The following is a 19,619-nucleotide window of genomic DNA, read 5'->3' on the forward strand; positions in this document are numbered from 1 at the left end:
TCAGTTTTAAGAGAATAATAATATCATTAAAGTTTCAACCAACTTAAATTCACGGATATAATAAGCGAGGATAAATACAAAAAATCATTTATTTTGAGAGGGCAGAGTCCTGACCAAATAAGTGCGAGTTGGTTGCACATTAATGAGGTGCACAAGGATATGTTGTTTGTCAAACTTCAAATGATAATAATAATAATATTATTATTATATTCATTTGGGAAGGCTCTGCATGAATGTTTGTGTGACGGAAATGTTAATTTGTTTCATATTAAAACATTTCAGAATTTTTTTCATGTATCAATTATAAATATTAGTAAAGAAAACACTTCCTTAATTTCCAAAGAAAACCAATGTTTTTACATACCTTTTTTTTTTGTGGCGTCTATGATGAGATCACTGATTAAGAAATCGTTGTTGACATCATCAATGTGGACAATGTTGTTTCAGATACATCGGATAGTGCCAAAGGAGGTGCCTTTCATTCATCATACCAATTAATGTCTTTGTCCACCAAAAGAAAATGAAACTCACGTAATTGCATGCGTCGAGAACATGCGACAAATTTACCATTAATTTAATAGTTACGAATTTTTGATTCCATTACTTGAGACTCTCTCTCTCTCTCTCTCTCTCTTCCCCACACACACGCACACAAACTCACTACCATTAAAAACAAAGTAAACTTTCAAACTATTTGATCATTAAACCGATTGTATATGAAAACAAAAAGCAAAATCTTATGCCATTGCAGTAGTATTTTAATTTATATTGCATATATCGATACGTTTGTCACATCCTAAAAGTTATGGATTAGAGACCTCATTTGATAGACTCATTATATATAAAAATTATTACGGTGAAAGCATATCGAACCTATTTACTTACCGAATGTTGAAGATTCGAAATCACCTAAAATATTATTTTCGATAGTTATTTACCAAATTCGTTTCAAAGAGAATTCGGATGAATCGATCGTAATGGAGAAAGAAAAATGAGGGCGTGATGTACTTAGGCTTTGATATCGTATAAGCAATTTAGGCGATGAAAAATCGAGCAAACACACCATCAAGGATTTTTGTCTTGTACTTCACGACACACTTTTGTGGTACTTGTAAACAAGCCCACCAAATGCATGAATGATCACCCAATTTTCGAAGCTAATTGCGAAGGGACAAAATTATTCTTGGATATACTTTGACATCTCTATAGTTTTCTTTTTCTTTCTAATCAAATATGTATTTTATTGTTTGGTAAGATTCATCTTAACATTCCATTCCTAACGAGTAAAGCCTTTATTATTATATATAGAGTATGAGAAATGACCACTCGTAAAAAACGTCCATATAATGCGTCACATTATCTATCCTTTTTATTTTTTGGTCCCTCGCGTGCCATGCGATCTGTTCACCAATAGGAGACCTCCATGTCATCGAGGGGGGTGTCTAACCCACGTGCCATTCATGTGCGGTCAATTTCTAATGTTTTAATTTCGGTGCCTCGTAAGAAAATTCAATAACAACAACAATAATAATAATAATATTATTATTACTACTACAGATGGCATGCAGACCACAGTGGTTGTAGTGTCAAATCACCTCTCTCTCTCTCTTCACTTTCTAGCCAATCACACGGTGTTCCTCTGGAATATGAACAGTCCCTATAGATTGTGTCCGACGCTAATACACCTTTGCGACAGAATTGAACGGCTCAGTACTATCGGAAGCTGCAGGGTTACATTCCTACTGGTCCATGGACCAACCCAATCTGTACCCGTTTCGCACACGACAACACACCCAACCACATGAACATCCATTTCCGGGGTCTCATCTAGTAACATGGGTCAGACGCTAGATTCTGTACGTAAACTCGATATATTTATGGGTCCCATGTTTAGCATCGCATACTTACTGCCGCTGCCGAGGTAAAAATATGACGGAGGTGTGGAGGAGATGCAGGGAATATTAAATGCGTTGATCTAACTTGAATTAATGTAAACACGAAAGCCACGAACGTTGCCTCTGATCGGATGAGTTACACTTTCATGGAGTCACAGTCGTAGTTATTGGGAGGATTTAATTCGATGATTAGACCACAAGTAGAGAGATTGCATGCTCTATAAGATGATGTGCTGCGGTGGCCTCATCATCTTCTTCCTCCCTTCTTCTTGCTTCTTTTACTTGTCTTGGGTGATTCAGTTAGCCCGTGACCGTGGTGTGAATCGTTGGGAGGTTACAGGAATTCAATGCCTTGTCTGCTAGCATTTAGTCATCCAAGCTTCGGTTGCAGGCGATGACGCCAGAGATGGCTGTTCCGCTCCGCCAACCATATGAATGCCGCACTGGACCGCAACTCCAATGGGCGCTCATTCATTGGTTTGGTTTGCTTCTCCGCGTTTGTGAGGCCGACTGAGAAGCCAAACCTCCTGCGGCAGGAGGCCAAGATCAGTGGGTTCTCAGGCTCGTTTGTTGCTGCATCTCGACGAGGTACGAGCCACAGTTGTGGTAACCATTTGGACACTGTACTTTGTGAGGAGAATGCTGGATCTGATCTTGATCTGTTGTCGCGCAGGCCTCCCGCTCCAGGCAGCAGCGGAATGGAGAGTCTAGGCTGGGGTAATCCGACAGCCACCTACTCCAACTTTCTGAGTTCCAGTGAAGACTACAGCGGCGTGACGGGGAAGCTGGAGCTGGAGGCTTGTTTCCCCAGCTCGAGCATTCAGCTCCTAGGAATCATGGCGTGCGGGGCGAGTCCAGATTCCGACGGGGGCAGCGAGATGGTGGAGACGTTGGTTCCGGCTGTGTATGGAACAAGCAGCGCTCCCTTGCAACATCAAGGCGCCGTGTGGGGTGATGCTCTTCTCGCTCGAGACTGCCCTCCTTTTCCACCTATCAGCGGACCCATGATCGTCGACCAAGGCTTCAGCATAGCCCAAAACCTTGCATCGTCCGACGAATTCCCTGTCGATAGCAACATCACCAGTGATGAAGACGTTCTTTCTGCTATTTTTTCTGGCAGCGGGAACTTCGGGGAACGCAAATGGAATAAGGACGAGGTGGCCGCCGCCCATGTCTCGCCTGATCCGGTTCCTCTAAACCCCAACACCGTGACTAACTTTGAGGAAGGCTCAAGGATCGGAGGAAGCACCGAAGGTCTTCTCCGACCGAGACCCTTGCTCAAGGAAGAAGGTCTTCGGATTGCTAGTTCTCAGCACAAACTGAAGAAACCAAGATCAGTGATACATTCAGGGTGTTCGGCCACAAGCTTGGGTCATGGAAGCAACTACGAGCCCGACACCGAGGCTATAGCGCAGGTGAAGGAGATGATCTACACGGCTGCAGCCCTAAGGCCGGTGACTCTGGTGGCGGAGGAAGCGGCCGAGAAGCCAAAGAGAAAGAACGTGAAGATATCGAACGACCCACAGACGGTGGCTGCAAGGCACAGGAGGGAACGGATCGGTGAGAGGCTGAGGATTCTGCAGAAGCTTGTCCCCGGAGGGAGCAAGATGGACACTGCAACAATGCTTGATGAGGCCGCCAACTACCTCAAGTTCCTGAAGACCCAGGTGAGGAACTTGGAAACCCTAGGTAACAGGAACTATGATAGGAACAGTGCCATGCACTCCTTCCCGCTTGCTTTGAATCAGGCTTATATAATGCAAAGACTTCTCCCCACTCAGAAACCCTAACTCTGCAGCCAAGCACATGAAGTCCTAAGCACCCAAAAGGACATCATCGTCTTCATCATTAGCTTGGGTGGGGGTTCAGGGCTCATCAAAGCTTATCTTACGCACTCAACTCACTCAGCCATAACTTCACCTAACCAAAGCCCAATAGGAAGAAGAATAATATACCAGCTTTTCGATCATTTGTATCTTTAGCCCCAGCAATTCACTTTGCCAAGACCTCTTTTCATGGGCCATAAACCAGCCTTGATCTGTCACAATCGACATGCCTTCCTCGTATAGCTTAAACTACATACCGAAATCTCTTTTTTCACAGTGACCTTACCCATACAAACCATCACCTACTACACCTCTGTCATGCCTTCCTCATCAGCAGAGGTACACTGGAGAAGATCTATCACAGAACTGGGGAGTGCATGGTGCAGAGAGAGATGAAAAGAAAACGTTTACCAGTTTATACACTCAAGTCTCCAGAATGACTATGTAACAGTTTCTTATGTCATACAAAAAGAACATATCATATGAGAAAATAAACAGGATTTCCAGCTTCTTTTTCTGATGATGATGCGAGTTGACTAGCTAGAGACAGTGCCCCTTTTTAGCTCTTTGTGCCTTTATCTGCTCTGCCTCTTCTCTTCGCTCAGAAGGAGGGTTCTGTTTCTTTGAGATCAAAGGAACTTTTTGTGATTGGCATCGGCTGCCCTAGCTGAACATTTCTGTTTCATGTTCTTGGCTTCACTCAGAGGTTTCAACAGAAGCCACTTGGTTTGCCAGAAGACTGTCATGCCTTATTTCATGGATGTACCGCTCCATGAGCAACTGGTATGCAATCAAATCTAGGGAGAGCCGCTAACTCTAGTACAGGTAGATCAATTTTCATCAGAAATAATGGTCATCCGCTGGTGTTGAATTGCCAGAAGACTGTCATGTCCTCTTTCATGGATGTACTGCTCTATAAACAGCTGGTATGAAATCAAAGCAGCTATCTCTAGGACGGGTAAATCAATTTGCATAAGAAATAATGGTCATCCGCTGTTGTTGAATTCTCTCTATCAAGACAGTGAGCTATCTTATCATCCTGTTAGCTACTCATGTACGAGTTTCTTCTTCTCCGGGACAAACTGCAATCAACCCAACCCAACAATTTCTTAGTTCTTCTGCTAATGGATCGATCACGATGTGCTTTCAACTGTTCATTTGAACTATATATCAGCATGAGCAGATTCAACTGCTAATGGATCTTTTTTTGTTCCCTGCTAATTATTTTCCCCTCTTGATTCGATATAGTCTGGAATTCACACTTGATATCGCCATAAATTGGATTATAGAGATTGACCACAGCCAAGATGGTATCTGATCGATCATAAATCAAATATTAAAACGATAAACACGTGAATAATTATTCGATTGCTCGTCCAATTGAGACGAGTCCCCTCATCAGCCGTCCATCCCCATCTTTGTCGAATTTGGATAGAAGCCTGACATAAATGGACGGTCGAGATGTGAGAGTATCCTTAACTGTACATGGAAGCTTGTAGAGGATGCCATGTTAGGTATTTTTGACGACACAATGGAACCCTAAAAAATATCCATATTGGCCCACTGTTTTGCGCTTTTTTCGATTCTTTTCCCTTTCTCTTTTGGATTCTCTACTGCGTTTCGGGATCCTCTGCCTGAATCCGTCTCTCTTTCTCTCGGCCCCTCCTGTTCTTTGTGGTCGCTGTTCTGTCCAGTGCACTGCCATTTTCCTTCTTCCATCTCCGCCTCCCGGCGTCGCACGGTTCCTGATTTCGTCATTCCAAGTTTGGTTCCTTCTCCGTGTCGCAGTCCTTGTCGTGTGGGTTCTTGACGCCTTGTTCGTGCAGAAAGATCGGTTTTTGTCCTGTTGGGCCTCGTTTTTTAAGGATTCTGTCCTTGATTCCGAGGTGCGTGTGCTACAAGGTTGGATTTTTCTTCTCCCCGAACACCAGCCAGATTTCAAGCTTGCATCTTGTTTTGTGATTCCGGTGAAAGAAATTGGTTCTTTTCTGTACTGGAAGGTGGAAGTTGGAAACTTGGATTGGTTATTAGAACGTGAGATTTTTAGAGGACCGATTTGGTTCTGGAAAAGGAGATGGGAGTTGGGATGTGTTTCCTTGAGCTTCTTCCGTTCGTTGGATGTTTTCTAGGGTCAGTGTTGTGGTAAAGTTAAAGCGTTGAATGGAGGAGAATCAGATCATGGAGACTCTGTTTCCGAGGCTCCATGTAAATGATACTGAAAAAGGTGGTCCGAGATCACCTCCGAGGAACAAGATGGCCCTCTATGAGCAGCTCAGCGTTCCTTCGCAGAGGTTAAGTCGGCCGTCTTCTGCTCTGCAGCTGCCCTATCGGAATACCTGCATGTTGGTTCCTTCTGATTCTTCGAGCCAGGTTAATTCATTATTCGAAATTTTTGATTTGTTGTTATACTGGTTCATGAAGCCTATTGAGTGAAAGACTGGGGCGAAAACCTTATGTGTGCCTGTGTTTGTATGAAAAATCAAGGGCAGTAGACTTAAGAATGCAATGAAGGAAAGTTTCAGCTCTTTATTCTGATTATGTTTGATAGTGATGCTATGCTAGGTCGAGTCTGATATCATTTGTGATGATTTGGCTCGATGGGATACCTGACCTACTAAATTTGTTGAACTTGAACTGTTCACCTAAAATACTTAAGCTCAAGTTAATGATAATATATCCTCTCACTTTTGATGTTGTGGGAGTAAACTAGGGCATTACAAGGCTTGTTCCGTTTGCCACTTCTGAAATCAAGTGGCCTGTAGCTTTATGAAATAATTGCATCTTGTTTAAGTCAGCAAAGACTAGGCTTTTATCTTGTACTGCATTTTTTATTTCTAACAACTGTTATCGTCCTGTAGGGATGTGGCCATGAGAAAGACGTTCTTTGTCCATTTTATATGCCTCGCCACATGCCTGTTTATTCGTCAGAGAGAGTTGACTCTCAATCATCTAATGGAATATATCACAACTCATTGTTGGAGGAGAGATCCTTGAAGCATGGAAATTCTAGAAATTTGAATGTTACGGGATCGGTTGCTCAATGTAGTCCACTACAACATTACAAATCTAAATCTTTTTATGAGAACAAGTTGGATGATGTGGATGATTTTAGGGTTCCTACATTCAATCTATCAGAAGCTGCTCTATGCTCCAAGAAGGATACACCTATTCGACACTTAATTCTTCAATTCAATGCTCAACAGAAGATTCCCTATTCTACACTTAAATTCTTCAATTCAATGCTCAACTTCTCATCGCAAGCCCTTTGAACAAACAGATACTGCTAATAAGAAATCAAGAAATTTTGGTGAATCTGAGAAGATGAAACAATCTGAAGAAAGCTTAGTAATTGCACTACCCAGAGAAAGGTCTCCAACCGCTAGAGTTCCTGAGCTACCAATCGTCTCCAAAGTTTTAGACAGTGCTATTCTTAGAGATGTTGAGAAATCACCCTGTGGAGATACAGGATCATGCAGAGAACCTTACGGAAATGATGATCTAAGTGGACCTAGGACTTCAAATGTAGAAAATGGAGATGCTTCACAGAAGAGACACAGAACTCCAAATGATGTAGACAATTGTAATCTAGAAAACAGTGTAAAGGAAAATGGGTCACTGGGGGTTGGAGATGCAGAAAGAAAGGATGAAACTTCTGAGGCCTCGATGGATGATTCTTTATCTGGCTTGGAGATATCTCTGGATGATGTTGTTGGTATAGTTGGCCCGAAGCATTTTTTTGGAAAGCCAGAAGAGCTATCGTCAAGTATGTACAGTACTCTTTTATTTTTTTCGCTATTCAAACATATATTATGTAATCATTTAAGAAGTTCTTAAATTATTGCTATGTGATAATTTAAGAATTTGTTGCTGTGCTTGCTGTTTTGTATTTCTCGAGAGTGCATTTTCTCACATATGTTTATCCTTATAGAAGAAAGGAGATCATATTTTCATCAAATGTTGATTAATGATGATGATGACCTACCAAAATGGCCCAAGATGAAATTTGAGACATGGTTAAGATTGGTCAAATTAGGGGTTGTATAAGATTGCAGTTTGCTGTGTGTGTATGATTTAATGAAAGAAGAAATGTGATGTGGTTTTCATAAAAATTCAAGATGGTCGATTGGAACCTTGAAGAGAGATGGAAATTTCTAGTATTATTTTAGGATGACTATGCTGGCAGATACATTTAGATCTATAGTATTGTGCTTTGTATATCGGCAGAAAACAACGCTAGTTCAAGACTTGTGGAGCTGCAGAATCAAAATTTTGAATTTTCTCACTTGATTGAATCATTAATATCGAATCTATAAAATGATAGAAGCATGCTTTTCTCATTCCTGCTGCAATTCTTTATAGGTTTCATTCTGATGGTTCCTGCCCCCTTTTTGCAGTCAACAGAGGGTTTTTGCAATACAAGTGTTTGAACTGCATAGACTAATAAAGGTTAGATGGTTTCATCATCAGTTATATAATGAATGATCTAGCATGTGCATCAAAAGTTCCATAAACTTTAGATAATATGAGATTGACCCTTATTTAACAGGTTCAGAAGTCGATAGCTGGATCACCTTATCTTCTCCTTGAAGGCAATCCATATTTGTGCAGATCTCCAGCGAAAATCCCCTCGAAGATTCCACTGCTCGATTGTAAGAATTCTCAATGAGACGAAGAAAAACAGAAAGATGATCGCCAGAAATCAGACCAGAAGGAACGACCAACCGAGAACATCGCCAGAAACCCACCTCTTCCTACTTGTGAGGAGGGAGCTGATGGAGGGCCTCACTCTGAGTATCTACCATCAGTTTCCGCAGCCCCAGACTACAATCCAACTCCTTGGTGTTTCCATCAACTGGAAAATCAGTGGCTAGTTCTTGTTATGTCACCTTCAAAAGGACTAATTTACAAGCCTTATTCAGGGCCTAGTGCACCAACTAGTGGTTTCTTGGCTCCCGTTTATGCAAGTTGTACACCTCTCGGTTTACCTCCTTTAGCAGGAAACTTCATGAACACTGTTTATGGTGTTGCAGCATTTCATGGGTCACCAAGTTTGGGTGTTCGTGCTTCGGCAATTACAACCAATTACTTTCCAACTTATGGTCCTCCCAACATGAATCCAACAATCTCGACCTCCCCAGTCGAACAGGTTAGCAATTTGGCTTGTTCTCGACCCAATGGACAAATTGATTAGAACTCCAGGAGCTCATGCAACATCTCCCGTTCGAGGAGTGAAGCAATCAGTGGCCATCTTCGGATGTTCCAAGCATCAAAAGACACCGAGCTACAAGGAAGCTCAGCAAGCAGCCCTTGTGAGAAGGCACAAGCAGAGGCAAGAGATGTATTGCCCCTCTTCCCGATGGCTCCAGCCAAAGAGAACCTTGCTCCATCACAATTAAGCAGTAGGGATAATCGAACTCGTTCCATTAAGGTGGTGCCTCGCAACGCGAGGTCTGCGACGCAATCAACGGCAAGGATTTTCCAGTCAAGACAAGAAGAGCAGCAGCAACATGGCTCATGATTGTGTTTGTAGAGACACATGTTCCTGATCGTTGATGCCTCTCTCAAAGGGCTCAATGGAAGTGACATCGATGCATGAGACTGTTGCAACCTTGTCTCTGGCATCAGAAGTGTCTTGCCTCTCTTCTAGTTACCTGTAAATATGATAACATAACCAAGGAGCCCTAGTGCTCACTATTTTTGTAGCTTGTTTCAGCATATACAGCTCATTACTCTACTTCTCTCTCTATATTTTCTGCCGACCAGATTTGTGTATGTTGATGTCCTAGGCAATTTCTCTCACTATGAGATTTTGTTTATGAATGTAATAATAAGTTTTACTATGTTTCTTTCCTTGGTCGGCCTCATTGTGCAGCTAAGATAATGGTGTTAAATATTAAAGGCAATTTCTTCTGTAACATTGTTTTGTAATTTGTTTTCTTTTCGTGAATGATCATAATTTTCATATTCATGCATTTACCATACATTCTTTTGGATGGTGTAAAAGCAATTTGATGTGAAGTCATGAATAATTTCAACAGAGGGAGACCATGGCCACTATTTAATGTGAGTAGAGGTATTTATACTTGCTTATAATACTTTGTAATTATAAGAGAGTCATATTGTTAATTGGCTGATTAGCCACACACAGTATGAGTTGATACCCATCGTGAAGGTTGGGTTTCATCAAGCAAACGTGCGTTACACATCAAGATTTCACAGATCAACATCGATCACATCAACCACGACGAACACCAAAAACATGACCACGAAATCCAACGAGAAGCATTGAGTTCAGATTCTGACACCAAACGTCGGCGCAGGGTTGATACCAAACATTTCCAGATCGTCCATGAATCATGAAGAATTATGTGGATGGAAATCCATAGAGAAACCATGGATATCTCACGAGAAACAAAAACATGAATTGGAAAGATCGATACTTCACTGCGAACCAACAAAGAATGGTGGAGCAGAACCTGAATCGTTGCTTGCTCACTTTTATTCTAAGAGTAGGCGGTCAACGGAGAAACAGAGCGTTCTCCTGCCACCATCTTCTTCGCCATATCAAGCCCAACGAACCGAACGAATCAAACTATGTACACAACGAATGAAGATTTAGCTACATGGATCAGTCCGAGAAGCATCGTCTACACAGTGTTCAGCTCTCCGACCTGTCGACGGCGCCAAAGCTCAGCTGGCGAGCGTAAGCGACGACCGCCTTGGCCCACCTCCTGATCTCATTCTTCAGCTTCTCCGGGTCGAGGTCCTTGAGCGAGCCAGCCTCCATGGCCAGCTCGAGGCCGGAGAGCCACCGCTCGTAACGCGGCCGCACGGCGCGCTCGCCACCGCCGTCCGCCTCGCCCTCCGATGCCCCGGCTTGATCCTTTTTGTCGGCAGACATGCGTGTCCGCCTCCTTCGCCTTTCTTTTGCCGACCAAATCTACCTTGCTGTTCTAATTTATATAGATGGTGGCATGCTTGGATTCGAAGCAGCATCTTTGATTTGGTCACTGCGCATGCACACGCGTGGCCTCATTATATATATTACTGCAATAATCGTAGAATATGTTTCCTAGATTGAATTATACAACATGGATTAACAGCATCAATCTCCACTTGCGTACAAGTCTTGATGGTTGACCTACTGCGGCACGTTTCCTTGATTTAGAATCCATTCCAACTGGAGCATACGAAGAAGGAACGCCTCCTTGGATTGCTCACCAAGTTCCTTGTCGGGTTTGGAGGTTTGTCAAGGAACATCGTTGACCAGTACGATACGAAACTGCTGTTGGATACTTTTCTCATGTCAGGTTGAGGTTAGAGAAGAATCCGTGGTCGCAGTTGGTTAACTTTGAATTAGGATGGTACGTAGTTTCTCATTGAGTTTCGAAGGGAAGAACTTGCTCTGGAGACAGTTGGATCATCTAGATATGGTGCATGCTCCAGTCAACCCGGCAACTGGTTCATGTGAGCACCATGAATCACCGAACGAAGGTGTTTGTGCTGCAGTGGGAGCAAACTGTCGTTCAAGCCAAACGCTAAGGATTTACCTGAAGCTAAAATTAATGGGGACGTTGACATGGAATTCTGGAAGTTGACTGAAACCAAGAGTTCGGAGCCCAATTTAGATGTGGGCCGCTTTAGATGAGCCCATTAATACCTTCGCTATTACGCCACTCGCCCTTATCCGCTCTGTTTTCTCGCTCGATCCTTCTACTCCAATGGCTTTTATGGCCTCATCTCTGGCCGTCTCTCCTTCGCCGGCTAAACTCCGCTCTTCTCATTATGCTTTGGGTTTCCTATCTTCTACTTCGATCTCCGCTTGCCAATTCCTTCGGCCATCTCCCGGAGCCCGAACCCACCGGCGGGCTCTGTCGATTCGAGCACTGACGCTTGATTTCTCGGGCTCTTTCTTTGAGGGAGGAGGGAATGAGGAGGAAGGCCCCTCGGCCTCCGCCGCCGCCGGCGTGGCCTTGGAGGACAAGGAGGAGCCGCAGTGCCCTCCGGGCCTTCGGCAGTACGAGACCATGGCAGTGCTGCGTCCCGACATGACCGAGGACGAGCGCCTTGCCCTAATTCAACGATATGAGGAGGTATTTGTTCTTTTCTTCTCTTTTAGGCTCTTGAGTTCATCAAAAATGTAATTTTTTTTATGGAAATTAAGTATTGTACTAAATGTTAAGCCCAAACGCTTCAAAGAAATCTCAAGGTATGGGTTTGACCATTTTCGAAAAGCTCGCTACATGCGCCAAGATTTGATTTTTTTTAAAGCATTTTAGAAAGAAATTAAACAACCATTGGTTTTTGGTTGATTTTGATTGTTTATATAATGGATTGAATTTAAAAGGTTGAAGTTATGAACACAGATTAAGTCATGAAAGGATAAGGAGGATATGCTTGTCATTGTTATGTCACTATATCTATGTTGGAGAACGGCTACAATCAAATGCTTTAATACATATCAAACAAGACATAATCAAAAGTGGGTTCAATGGATCTTACCAGTCGATAATGAATCAAAGAAGTAAGCACATAGCATGGAAATTAAGATTACTGGTCCAAAATAGATAACGTGGATCTATTCTAAGGTGAGCACATAGACTGGCACCGGACAAAATTGTGCTTAATGATGAAGATTACTTTTGAAATCGTGCATACTGCAACTCCTTCATAAGACTCTTTTAGCAATGTTCTAAAGTGCCTTTCAGGGAGCATGGGCCCTTTGTAGTGAACATAAATGAACAGTCATTGTTGTCTAATTTCACCACCTGTATGGTAGGACATCTCTAGATTGATTGTTTCGGCCTTCATAGTCATTGATGTCCTTTAGGGATCAAGAAAACGTTGCCACTCTACATCTTTGACTTTATTGTCCTTGAACAAAAGGTTATGCTGGAACATGTAAAGGAAACTGCTTTAGCTATTAGCACTCTAGGTACCTTATCGCCAAGTGCCCTTTAGTAGACCACATGTTTCACTTTTTGTGATGTGTAAACAAGGGATCTGATCATATTGGTTTACTCTTTTTCTAAAGATCCTCCCTAACATCCAATCATAGATAACTGAAAATATGTAAGTGAATGCAATCCATGACCATTTGTATTACTTACAACCTTCGCTACCTTGCTTTATTTCCATTTAGAATCCACCTTGTGAACACATTGAGGACCCCTGAGCTCATTGTTTCCATGCCTGGGTGTGAACTTGGTTTCTGCACCAATCTGGTTGGTTTGGTTTCGAAAGGAGAGCTTTTTTCTTATAACTAATGTTTCTTCGTTGCCATTTTCTTTCATCTATAAGATCAGTCTTGGCATACTTTCCTCAGATGCGGATTGCATCTTTACGGTAGAACTATTAAAATAAAGTTGAATCCTATTTGTTGTCAAGCAATTTATTACAAATGCCTTTTTTGATACGGATTGCTTCGATTGTGAGGAGTGTCTTAAAGAGTAAATCTTTATGGTAGAACTATTAAAATAAAGTTGAATTCTATTTGTTGTCAAGCAAATTATTACAAATGCCTTTTTTTGCTAGCATTGTCATTTCTGGAAATAGTTGATGCTAGGCTGATTAAGTTTTGCTGCACAGCTAACCCTTTTTCTTGCTTTGAGGTTCATGCTCAAAAGTGTTGGTGTATCTTGAATATGAAAATGTTTCAAGCAATTTTTTAGAATTAGGATTAGGAATGAAAATTTTGAATGTGGATCGTCCATTCTGGAAAATTTTATCTTCGAGATACTAGTCATGGTCATTTGTCATTTTGTCAAGCTGGCCTTGTGGATCCTTTAGTTAAGAGGTAAACTCTGCTTCCTTTTCTTTAGTCTAGACTTCAAATGAGATCTATACTTTTACACTGAGCTGATCACACTTGGAGCTACTTTTATTTCTTTTATGTGCTGAGTGGAGGTATAAAGCTTCTGTAATGTCACTTGATTCTAAATATCATTCTCTCATCCTGTAATTATTTAGTACTTTGTACAACAAGAATGAATTTTGAATCACAACTAATGCGGTCATCTACGCGAATGTTAGTTGTCTTTTGTACTTTGAGCCATCCTTTGGTGGTTTATTTTGCACTTGCGTGCCTCTCTCTCTCTCTCTCTCTCTCTCTCTCTCTTTCTCTCTCTCTCTCTCTCTCTCTCTCTCTCTCTCTTCTCTCTGCTGCTCTTGGCATGTGCCTGATTGTAATTATTCACTTTGATGTTCCTCCAAATGTCTCCAAGGTTGGATTCTGTTTAAACCTTGTATTCAGAGAAGTTCAGATTTTCACTATTGAAATTGGATTTCGCAATTCGTTTATGTCCATATTCATTGCAAGCTTGTTATAATACATGACGTGATTATTTGGCTTTTATATCAGATATCAGGCTTTGCATTTCTCAAACCATCCAAGAAATAAATCCTGTTTCTCGGCTTACATCTGCGCGTGGTATATGTTGCAGTTGCTTGTTGCAGGGGGTGGAATGTATGTGGAGGTGTTTAACCGCGGAGTGATCCCACTTGCATACAGCATAAAGAAAAAGAACAAGGCAGGGGAGAGCAACACATACTTGGATGGCATATACCTCCTCTTCACTTATTTCACCAAACCTGATTCTTTGGCTGTTCTGGAGTCCAGGCTCAACACCGATGATGATGTTATCAGGTCGACGAGCTTTAAGATACGGAAGCGGAAGTACTAGAATCTTTGCTCATCATCCTTGGTCGTACGGTATGATGTTTTCCTCGACCCTTTCATACGATCGAATTTGGGATGATAAATTCATACTTGGGCAGGGTAAATCACTTTATCATACTCCGACCTCGTTAATGTAGACATCGGTTGTTGAATTCATTTTCTGTAAGTGAGATTGTTCCTTACAATTGCAACAGTTCATTGTGTGTCTTGGCTGCAATGCATTACTTTGCCTACAGTGCATAATTCAACCTACCAACGCAGACAGGAACATAATTCTCAACCTTTCCTACTTTTCTTCCAACATCTTGAGACATATTGCTGATTCTTCTTCCATACTTCGCAATACAAAGGACAGTCAGCCCACTGATGAGGACCAGCAAAGTGGAACTCAGTAGAGACAGGAGTGGACAACTCAAAGCAGAGTTACAAGTATATCATCAGAGGCACAAAGCTCAGGTGCTCATGATATATTCCACAAGCCCTTCGATTTGCCTAAAAAGAAAACGATATGAGATGATTCCAAATCATCGAACTTCTGTTCCCGTGCAACCAAATAAGCTTCATCATTGTAGATTGACCAACCGAGTCCGGAAAGGGTTGGGAGAAAAAGAACGAGCTTTCCATGTGACGAGCCTCTTTTTCCTGTACAGAACAGTAGGGGGCTGTTCCCACCGGTCAGAGCGACAAGGAGATGCAAGCCATAAATCTGTGCCACCGGGGTCTCAGTTCTCATCGGAATGGAAACTATCTTGGGATCTGCAAACGTACTACTTTTCTTCGGCATCACCCCGCTTTACGTAACTCCGAAAAGGAGACCGCCGAGTGTCGACAACAGGCACGAAGAAAGCCTCCTTTCCCGGGATGGGTTCGTAATGAGCCATCAATAATGACGATGGTGATGACAAGAAGAAATGGGGCCTCGGCGAGTTCTATATTGTTTACGTAGCAAAAGGAGATGAGGCATAGGAAGAACATTCATGTGCTCTTGTTTTACGTCTGCTGAAGAATAGTACGAAACCAAATAGCAACATACGTTCGACGTAGACGTCGTCTCTATCTCCATCTAACGATTCCTCCTTCAAAGCGTTCATATGTGGAACAGAAGTTTACATCAGATGAAAGGACGAGTGCGTGCTACTGTCACCTGAACTGCTCGCAGCAGCAGTTCCACCATCGAGTCCAAAGCGAGGCTTGCTGCTACCGAAGCACCACATGGGCACACTGCAAACTGGTCCCGGGGCCTGCGAGTTCATGTTGCATGTCCACCACCGTCTCCTGCTTTTGCTCATGGCCTCGATTCATTGGTTTTGCTTTCCACAGTGGAGTGTGATCCTCTCTGCATGGATTTACGTGGGCGGAAAATGCCAGCTATCTTGACTGCTTTCTTTTCTTTTCCTTCTCCGATTCTTGGCTGTTTCCAAGAAGAGGATGGAAGGGGAAAGAATGGAAGAAAGTGGACGAGTAGGCTGGTCATTTTCACTGGAAACCCGGAACTCTGTCATGCAGCTTTATGCCTGCTCTCCTGACGCATGGAATCTCCGTCGTCCCTGCGTGTAGATTTCCTTTCAGGTGCCCATCTCAGGCTGTAAGTGCTCCCAGGCTCACATGATTCATGGGGCAGCGGTCGTGCCCTTCTCAGCTCTCAATCGTACTCGGAAGATCTGCGTAGCTGCTGGTACCACCTGAAGTTAATTTGGATGTGGTTGTCATCTGCAGCGTCAGAGACTCTTCTTGTCCTGAGACTAGCAATTAAGGCAGCGGTTCCGTTCTTGCCTTCTTCCTGTCATCTGGGTGAAGCGTGAAGCAGAAGATTTTACGGCAAATGATAGGTGGAGATCTTTTATCTTCACCTGACAAGGTGGATGATGGTGTCTATCCGATGTATTTTGGCGTCGCGTGCTCTTTCCTTGCTCTTCGACTCATGTCGAGGACCAGAGAGCTCCGGTTGGAGCACGTCAGGTGGTCGATCGTCGGAGAAATGATGCTCAAAGGGAGCGCCCAGTTGTTGGGATTGCTCGTGGAGAGAGCTCAAAGGAAGGGAGAGGCGTTGGAGGCGAAGCTAAGGGAAGCCGGATCGGAAGTCGCAGAGCTGAAGCGGAGGAGGACCGAAGACGCAAAGGCCAACGAGAAGGTAGTCAGCATCTTCGCCGCTCGTGAACATAGCTGGGTTGCCGAGAGGAAGAGCCTCCGGCATCAGATCCAAGCGCAGCTCGGTGAGATGTGCGTCCTCAGGTCGAGCAATGAAGAGGCCGTCTCGAATCTAAAGAAGAGACTCGAGGAGGAGGAGAGACTGGTGGTGACTATGAAGGAGTCATTGGAGGAAGAAGCAAAGAGAAGAAAAGATTTGGAGATGAAGTTGAAATTGGCTGAACAAGCGGCAGAAGAATTGAGCGAGAGGCTTAAGAAGGAAGCACAGGCCCACTCGGAGGAACTCTGGAAGCATAAAGCCACCTTGATGGAGCTTCTATCGAACCAATGCCGAATGGAATCCGAGATGGGCCACGCCCTCGGACAAGTTGAGGTGGCAAAGGAGAAGCTCAAGGGGGCAATTCAACAAAAGGAAGAAGCCGATGCAATGGTTGAGAAGCTCTCTGGGGATGTCGCGAAGATCCAAAAGGACCGCGAGCAGAAAGACAAAATCTTATCCGCGATGCTAAGGAAATCTAAGCTTGACACAGCAGAGAGGCAGATGCTGCTAAGAGAGGTCAAGGCATTGAGAGCAAAGCAGAAACAGGCCGAAGTAGAGATGGAGAGGTGGAGAAAAACGTGGGAATCGAAGCACAAGAGGAGCTCGAGAGCTTTGCGGTCTGTGGAGGCAGGGTGCTCTCAAGAACGAAGGGCGCGGCTGCAGCTGGAGAGTAGGCTACATAACCCCAAGAATCTTCTGATGGAGTACTTGGAAGCTGAGAGCAGGAGAGATCACTCCTCTTCGACTTGCAAGAGTTTGGATCTTTACTCAACTGACAGAAATGATGAAACTGGTACAATTTCCATACTGTTGTCTTTAATTTGAATCTCCTGTTCATCATATCGATCTTTTTTTTTGTCAAATTCAAAGCAATTTAATGCAAAGAACTGCATCTTTAGATTCATCATAGCATGATTTGCTTCTCTGAGCTTGATTCTTTTGCCTCAGAGATTCTTGAGGACGAGTTCCAACAGCTACAAGACTGGGTTCGAACCGGAACCGAGAAGTACGCAGCCATCCTCGAGCAAAGACATCATGCAGAGATGGAAGCTTTCACAGAACAGATGAGGCAAACGGACGAGAAGCTTGAAGCTCTGCAACGTCAGATGTTGAGCAAGGAGCTGGAGACGAAGATGCTCCAGTCTCACATCGAAGGAGTCGATGGGAATCTATCCCACCTCAGGGAGGAAAACATCAGATTGGAAGCCAAGCTGTTGGATAAGGAAAAGGAGGCGAAGCGATTGAAGGAGCAACTCAGCTTCCTTCTTCAGCAGTACCAGAAGAGCAACCAACACTGTTCTCCCAGTCCCGAAGCTGGTCAACAAAAGATCAAAGAAAGGAAGTCAAGGGAGAAGGAGAAGGATTCAAAGGCCCACAAATCGGACGCAAAAACACCGGAGAAGAATAGTCTGATGCAGTTGGAATCAAGTAAAGACAGTGGAATTAACACCAGTACTAATTCTACTAGCTCACCGTCACAAACCAGTCATGTTCAGGAACATGACAGACACCGCACCGGTAAACTATCTGCAGAACAGCCAGAAAGAGTGAAGGAGAATCCACTGCAGGAGCAAACTGAGATCAAAGAAGTGAAGGATGTAGGTGTGGATCCAGGTATTGCTAACGAGGCAAACAGCTCCCAAGGAGATGCTGCAATTTCCGACGAGTTGTCATCCACCAAACCATCGATTGCAAAGGAGGAATCTTCCTGGAAGACAGATATCCATGCTCTTGGAGTGTCCTACAACATCAGAAGGCTGAAGCAGCAGCTACTTGTTCTCGAGAAGTTGGCTGGATTACTGGCAAGCAAACAGTTGACAGCCATGGATGCTCTAAGTGTTGGATCTAATGACAGAAAGATCGATGAGAACGAGCAAAAGATGAAGGGGTTCTCCCTGACGAAATCTTTGCTCAACAAACAAGTGAAAAGATATCAGTCACTCGAAGAGAAGACCGATGATTTGTGCAGGAGAATGGTGAGACTAAGCTTAATTCTTTGCAACTTTGTTTCGATGCCTATACACATCTCACTGTTCTCTTTGTTTCCTCCTGATGTCTCAGCATGACACCTACAGATCAGGGAGCAGAAGAGACTCACAAGGTAGCAGGACAAGGGAACAAACCGAAACGCTCAAGTGCTACCTAGAAGAGACATTTGAGCTACATAAGTATATTGTGGCGACAGGACAAAGGTTCATGGAGATACAGTCAAAGATCAACTCTAGCTTTTCTGGATCTGATGCGCATGACAAATCTATAGGCTTCAACTTGAGGCAATTCGCAGACATCATAAGAACCATATTTAGGCAAGTACAGAAAGGTTTGGAGGTGCGAGTTGCCCGAATAATAGGTGATCTTGAGGGGAAGCTGGCATGTGACAGCATTCTTCGGAGGTGAACAGCCAGCAATGGACATGAGAGACATGAAGATGAACCAAAACATCACTCTTTTGTTTGCTCTTTTCTTTCCTTTTTGCTGCTCAAAGATGCGCATCATTTGATGTTCTACTGTTGGGAGCATGAGAAGTAGAGGTTTGAGTAAATTGCCTACTTAATGATGTTTACGGCATCGCCATTAATCTGAGGATGGATGGCAAGCAATCGAATTAGAAGCGAGTGTAGAATTTGAAGTGACTCAAAGCAGCAGCTTCTCTATACACCATCAAAAATACATGATCAACAATTAATTACAAAGACATATATTTGAATGATGTGACAATAATAGTTCGTAATTACAAAGACATACTTTGATAGTATTTAAAAGTCATTTTCCACCACCGATACTAATTATTTTATCTTATTCGACCTTAATATCTATATCTCTCCTTAAAATGAAGAAAAAACAGAAGAGCATGGGGGACTTCCATGTTCTATAATTATTTACTAATTTACTTTCTATATACTTCAGGTTGCTATCAGCAATCATTTTAAGGTTTCATTTGAGTTGCAGCAGACTTCACCAGTGATTTCCAGCAGCATTATATACTTCATCAAATGAGATGCAAAATATATATATACATACATACATATATA

General features: G+C 43.1%; 3 protein-coding genes and 1 pseudogene across 3 annotated transcripts; all 4 read left to right on the top strand.

The window, feature by feature from the left end:
* The first annotated feature begins 2,117 nt into the window (after positions 1–2,117).
* On the top strand, positions 2,118–4,241 carry LOC103976380 (transcription factor bHLH87-like). Its single transcript, XM_018822191.2, has 2 exons — positions 2,118–2,483; positions 2,569–4,241. The coding sequence occupies exon 2, from the start codon at positions 2,594–2,596 to the stop codon at positions 3,683–3,685; it is 1,092 nt and encodes a 363-aa protein (XP_018677736.2). The 5' UTR covers positions 2,118–2,483; positions 2,569–2,593; the 3' UTR covers positions 3,686–4,241.
* A 240-nt stretch (positions 4,242–4,481) lies between these two features.
* LOC135611663 (ELF3-like protein 2) lies at positions 4,482–9,571 on the top strand (annotated as a pseudogene).
* A 1,763-nt stretch (positions 9,572–11,334) lies between these two features.
* LOC135600656 (small ribosomal subunit protein bS6c-like) lies at positions 11,335–14,592 on the top strand. Its single transcript, XM_065094150.1, has 2 exons — positions 11,335–11,814; positions 14,164–14,592. Exons 1-2 carry the CDS (start codon positions 11,350–11,352, stop codon positions 14,401–14,403), a joined length of 705 nt encoding a protein of 234 aa, XP_064950222.1. The 5' UTR covers positions 11,335–11,349; the 3' UTR covers positions 14,404–14,592.
* Positions 14,593–14,695: 103 nt separating this feature from the next.
* LOC135600640 (uncharacterized) lies at positions 14,696–19,208 on the top strand. Its single transcript, XM_065094149.1, has 3 exons — positions 14,696–17,380; positions 17,536–18,563; positions 18,649–19,208. The coding sequence occupies exons 1-3, from the start codon at positions 16,222–16,224 to the stop codon at positions 18,982–18,984; spliced, it is 2,523 nt and encodes an 840-aa protein (XP_064950221.1). The 5' UTR covers positions 14,696–16,221; the 3' UTR covers positions 18,985–19,208.
* Positions 19,209–19,619: the final 411 nt, after the last annotated feature.

This window comes from Musa acuminata, chromosome BXJ1-2, assembly GCF_036884655.1.
Source record: "Musa acuminata AAA Group cultivar baxijiao chromosome BXJ1-2, Cavendish_Baxijiao_AAA, whole genome shotgun sequence".
In the NCBI taxonomy this organism is placed as follows: domain Eukaryota; kingdom Viridiplantae; phylum Streptophyta; class Magnoliopsida; order Zingiberales; family Musaceae; genus Musa; species Musa acuminata.

Excerpts from the sequence above, each read along its gene's own strand:
- LOC103976380 (XM_018822191.2), top strand. The coding sequence starts at position 2,594 with ATGGAGAGTCTAGGCTGGGGTAATCCGACAGCCACCTACTCCAACTTT.
- LOC135600656 (XM_065094150.1), top strand. The coding sequence starts at position 11,350 with ATGTGGGCCGCTTTAGATGAGCCCATTAATACCTTCGCTATTACGCCA. Across the intron at positions 11,815-14,163 it reads TAATTCAACGATATGAGGAG|TTGCTTGTTGCAGGGGGTGG; the intron begins GTATTTGTTCTT and ends TATATGTTGCAG.
- LOC135600640 (XM_065094149.1), top strand. The coding sequence starts at position 16,222 with ATGATAGGTGGAGATCTTTTATCTTCACCTGACAAGGTGGATGATGGT. Across the intron at positions 17,381-17,535 it reads TGACAGAAATGATGAAACTG|AGATTCTTGAGGACGAGTTC; the intron begins GTACAATTTCCA and ends CTTTTGCCTCAG. Across the intron at positions 18,564-18,648 it reads ATGATTTGTGCAGGAGAATG|CATGACACCTACAGATCAGG; the intron begins GTGAGACTAAGC and ends CTGATGTCTCAG.